The sequence below is a fragment of the Ixodes scapularis genome, unplaced genomic scaffold (assembly GCF_016920785.2).
Source record: "Ixodes scapularis isolate PalLabHiFi unplaced genomic scaffold, ASM1692078v2 PGA_scaffold3__209_contigs__length_174095766, whole genome shotgun sequence".
Lineage (NCBI taxonomy): Eukaryota > Metazoa > Arthropoda > Arachnida > Ixodida > Ixodidae > Ixodes > Ixodes scapularis.
In genome coordinates, this window is record NW_024609868.1 from 52,632,933 (window position 1) to 52,636,655 (window position 3,723).

General features: G+C 51.2%; 1 protein-coding gene across 1 annotated transcript; it reads right to left on the bottom strand.

Moving 5' to 3' along the window:
• Window positions 1-2,610: 2,610 nt before the first annotated feature.
• On the bottom strand, window positions 2,611-2,994 carry LOC120846498 (cholecystokinin receptor type A-like). Its single transcript, XM_040218280.1, has one exon. The coding sequence runs from the start codon at window positions 2,992-2,994 to the stop codon at window positions 2,611-2,613; it is 384 nt and encodes a 127-aa protein (XP_040074214.1).
• Between the last annotated feature and the right edge of the window lie 729 nt (window positions 2,995-3,723).

Here is a 3,723-nt window from a genome sequence, read left to right on the forward strand (position 1 = left end):
TGACACTCGAAATGTCGGAACAGAAAATTTGGAAAGTGCGAGGAATATCTAAATTGTACTCGTTCAGTGATATATTATTCATAAAAAGCTGGAAAGTAACGACAAAAGTAACGTCGTTACTTTCATCGTTACCTCAGAAAAAAGTAATACAACTACAGTTACAAGTTACATTTTTAAAAAGTAACTCGTTACAGTTACAAGTTACCAGAAAAGTAATTAAGTTACAGTAACGCGTTACTAGTAACGCGTTACTACCTAAGACTGTGGAAAACTCGACGATTACGCCGGTTCCTAAGCCGGGGAAGCCGACTGACTCGCCGAACAACCCGCGGCCCATCTCCCTCCCCTCCACCGTTGCCAAGATCTTTGAGCACATGGGGACCATGCGGCTACGTTAATTTCTTGAACGTAACGAAAAGCTGGCGCTCGCGCAAACCGGTTTTAGGAAACACTTGTCGGCCCAGGATATCCGACCATGATCCACCAGAACACGGCAGACGCCCGAGGAAATCAACAAAAGATTTGCATCGTGTCCACTATCGATGTACACAAAGCGTTCGACAACGCCTCACCGACACTCATCGTCGACAAGCTTAAAGGAACGGGACGGGAGGTATGGTCGACAAACTCCCTCGCCACCTTCCTCAACAAGCGTATATTCGCGGTCACCGCACAGTGGGCAGAATCTTGACCGAGGGAACTTTAACGCGGTCTACCACAGGGTGCCGTCCTGACTCACCAGTCCCCTCTTATTCGACGTTCTTATGTCGGGCCTACCGGGTTTTCTGGACAGAGCCGAGCACTTGGACCACTCCCTGTATGCCGATGACGTCACTGTCTGGGCACGATCGGGCTCTATCGGACAGCAGCAACGTGCCATCCAAGAGGGCCTGGACATCATCGACGCATACCTCAACTCCGCGGGTGTTACCCCATATCCCACGAAATCGTCATACATTGTACTCAGAGGCATGTTCAAAAAGAGGCGGCACCGCTTCTCTAGGCTTCCCTTCTCGCGGGTCATCCACCCCCCCGAAATGAATCAAAAACCGTCCTCAGCCTTCCCATAAATGCCTGCAACGGCGGTAAGTTGTGGACGGCAGCAATGCATAAGCGGTAAAAAACACTCCACACCCTCATCTCCCGCAAAGCAGGACGATACTGTGGAAACCCGGAGTACACTCTCGAACTTCTGAACCGCTGGCTGGTAACGACGAGAATACTATATGCGATACCATTCCTGAGGCTCACCAAGACTCAAAAAGACAAATTAGAGGTTCTCAAAAGGCGGGGTGCACGGACGGCTCTGGGCCTACCTTTGGACACTGCGACGGAAGACCTCTGCAGGGAAACCATTCTCCACACATTCAGCTACTTGGTATACGATGTTCGCATCGGCCAAGTACAGCTCTTTTCGCTCACAAAGCCGGGCCGAGCCGTTCTCGAACGCATTTGATACCACCCCAAGCGCCACTCCTACCGGATCCCGACACCCCCTAGACGTCGCACACTGCCAGCGTGGATCCCATTCCTAAGCATGTCAGAGACGACGATCTCAATCGCCGGGCTTGTCAAGCTCGACGTCACGCTCAACATGTAATGGTTGACATCAAAATTACACATATATTCGCAGAGGCGTTCATCGGCCCTAATTCGACTGGCGTCGCCTTCTGCACAGATAACCAGGACAGAAGTGCCGGACGGCGAATAAACATACAGCTGACCCCAACGACAGCCAAGCTTCTAACCATAGGGGCAGTACTCGAGTATGTGGAGTCAAGAACCCGACGGTTCGCCTTTGCCACCGTGGCCGTACACACAGAGTGCCAAGCGGCGCTCAGACAAGTAGAAAACACCATTGACACCGAACCCGTGGTGCGAAACATCCGCCTTCACTGGACCGCCTGGCATCAAAGCATAGAATCAACGTTCGGCTCGAATGGGTGCTGGAAAACTAGCGGGCCAATCGGCTCGCACGGGAGGCAAGGTACAATGAAAGTCACCCACCACGTTGTTCTCCCCACGCAGCAACAGACGTACAAGATACCAACCTCAGTCATGTATTCAGTGCACTTCAAAAGGACCGTAAATAAGCACTTCTCAGGCTGCTGCTAAAGGAAAAGATTTCTCCAATCCCGACGAGTCTCACCAGGTTGTAAACTGTCACCCTCCATAGAATACACACCGGCACGGCGGTCACTCCTGCTCAACAGTACGTATATCGCCCAGATTAGATTGACCCAGCATGTCCGTACGGCCCTTCCTGGGCGTGGGCCACGCAACGGCGCTTTTTACGGGACTATCCTAGCCTAGCTACCCACCGTCATTGCGCCTGGCAGAAACTCAGAGGCGACGCGGGATGCCCATAAGCGGCACAATTCATTGAGGAGTGAACCTTCCCGACAGTGCCCTCACCACCACAAAGAGCAGCTTACAACGCACTCCTTTCCTTCATCCGATCTGCCGGTATAAAAGCACTTTTTTGAACACTCACTATCAGTTCTCCCTCCGCTTCTTTCCCTTTGCTCGATGGGACGACCATAGGACGAGGGGTCTTAATATTAATAAAGCAAACGTTTATACCACCACCCAATACCGGTAGCAAGAAGTCTACTTACTTTTGGCGAATCCTTCAAAGCGGCACATGAAGGAGCCGAGCACGTAGAAGGTAGACAGGCTATTCACAAAGTGCACCCACATGCAGAAGACGCAGATGAGGGCGTCCGCCACGGCCAGGTTGAGCAGATAGTAGTTGATGGTGGTCCGCATCACCCTGTTGGTCAGAACCGTCACGATGACGGCGAAGTTGCCTACCAGGGCCGCCACGATGGTCACAAGGTACACGGTCATCTTGAGGTACTCCTTCCAGGTGAAAGCCGAGTCCATGTCGTCCATGTCCAGGAAAGACGTGTTGCTGAAGTTGAACACGTCCAGGGGCTCCGAGGACCACAATTCCTCGGAGCAGTTGAGCTCGAGCTGAGCGGACACATCCATGCCGCCTGATCTGCCTGCTGCGTTGCCTGTCGTGGCAGCAGCGCCCGCGCATCAAATCACCTTGCGAGGCTGGCCGATGATTGGGGATCGCGGGTACGACGCCATAAAAGCTGGGCACGCCATTGTTCCTCGTTGTATGACTGTCGAAAAAAGTGACTCCCCGATGTGTCGAATGATGAATTTCACACGAACATTGCGATCCGTGCACGCAAGCATACGGCGTTCAGTTCATTTAGCTTCCCCGAGCGTTGCTATATTTAGGCAGACGTTTATCCAGTAAAGTTAAAGGAACTGCTTCTCACAGCGTTTTAAAATTTCGAACTTCCACTCGACACGCACACAAGTACTCTCAAAAGCTCTTTAACACTTTATGCCGAATCCAATTTCTTAGGAAGTTGCAATAAAAATAAAAATATTACAACATCTACAACGTTTTAAAATACACACATGGAAGTTACAGACAACTGGTCACACACGAAAATCACGGAAGAGCATCTAGAGCACAATTTTTGAAGAAGAAAAGCATCAACGTGACGGATGATGTTGCCAAATATCGCTTTCCGTTTAGCAGAAACACGAGAAGCGAACCTTAGCAGCAGCTTACTCCACCCGTGTGCGCATATTCCAACTGCCGGGAAAGCAAGCACGAGGTAGAGCGCCGGTTTCACTTTCGGCGAACGAAAAGTTTCAAACAACTTCCTCCCGCCAGGCGCCGGGAGCTCCTGAGAA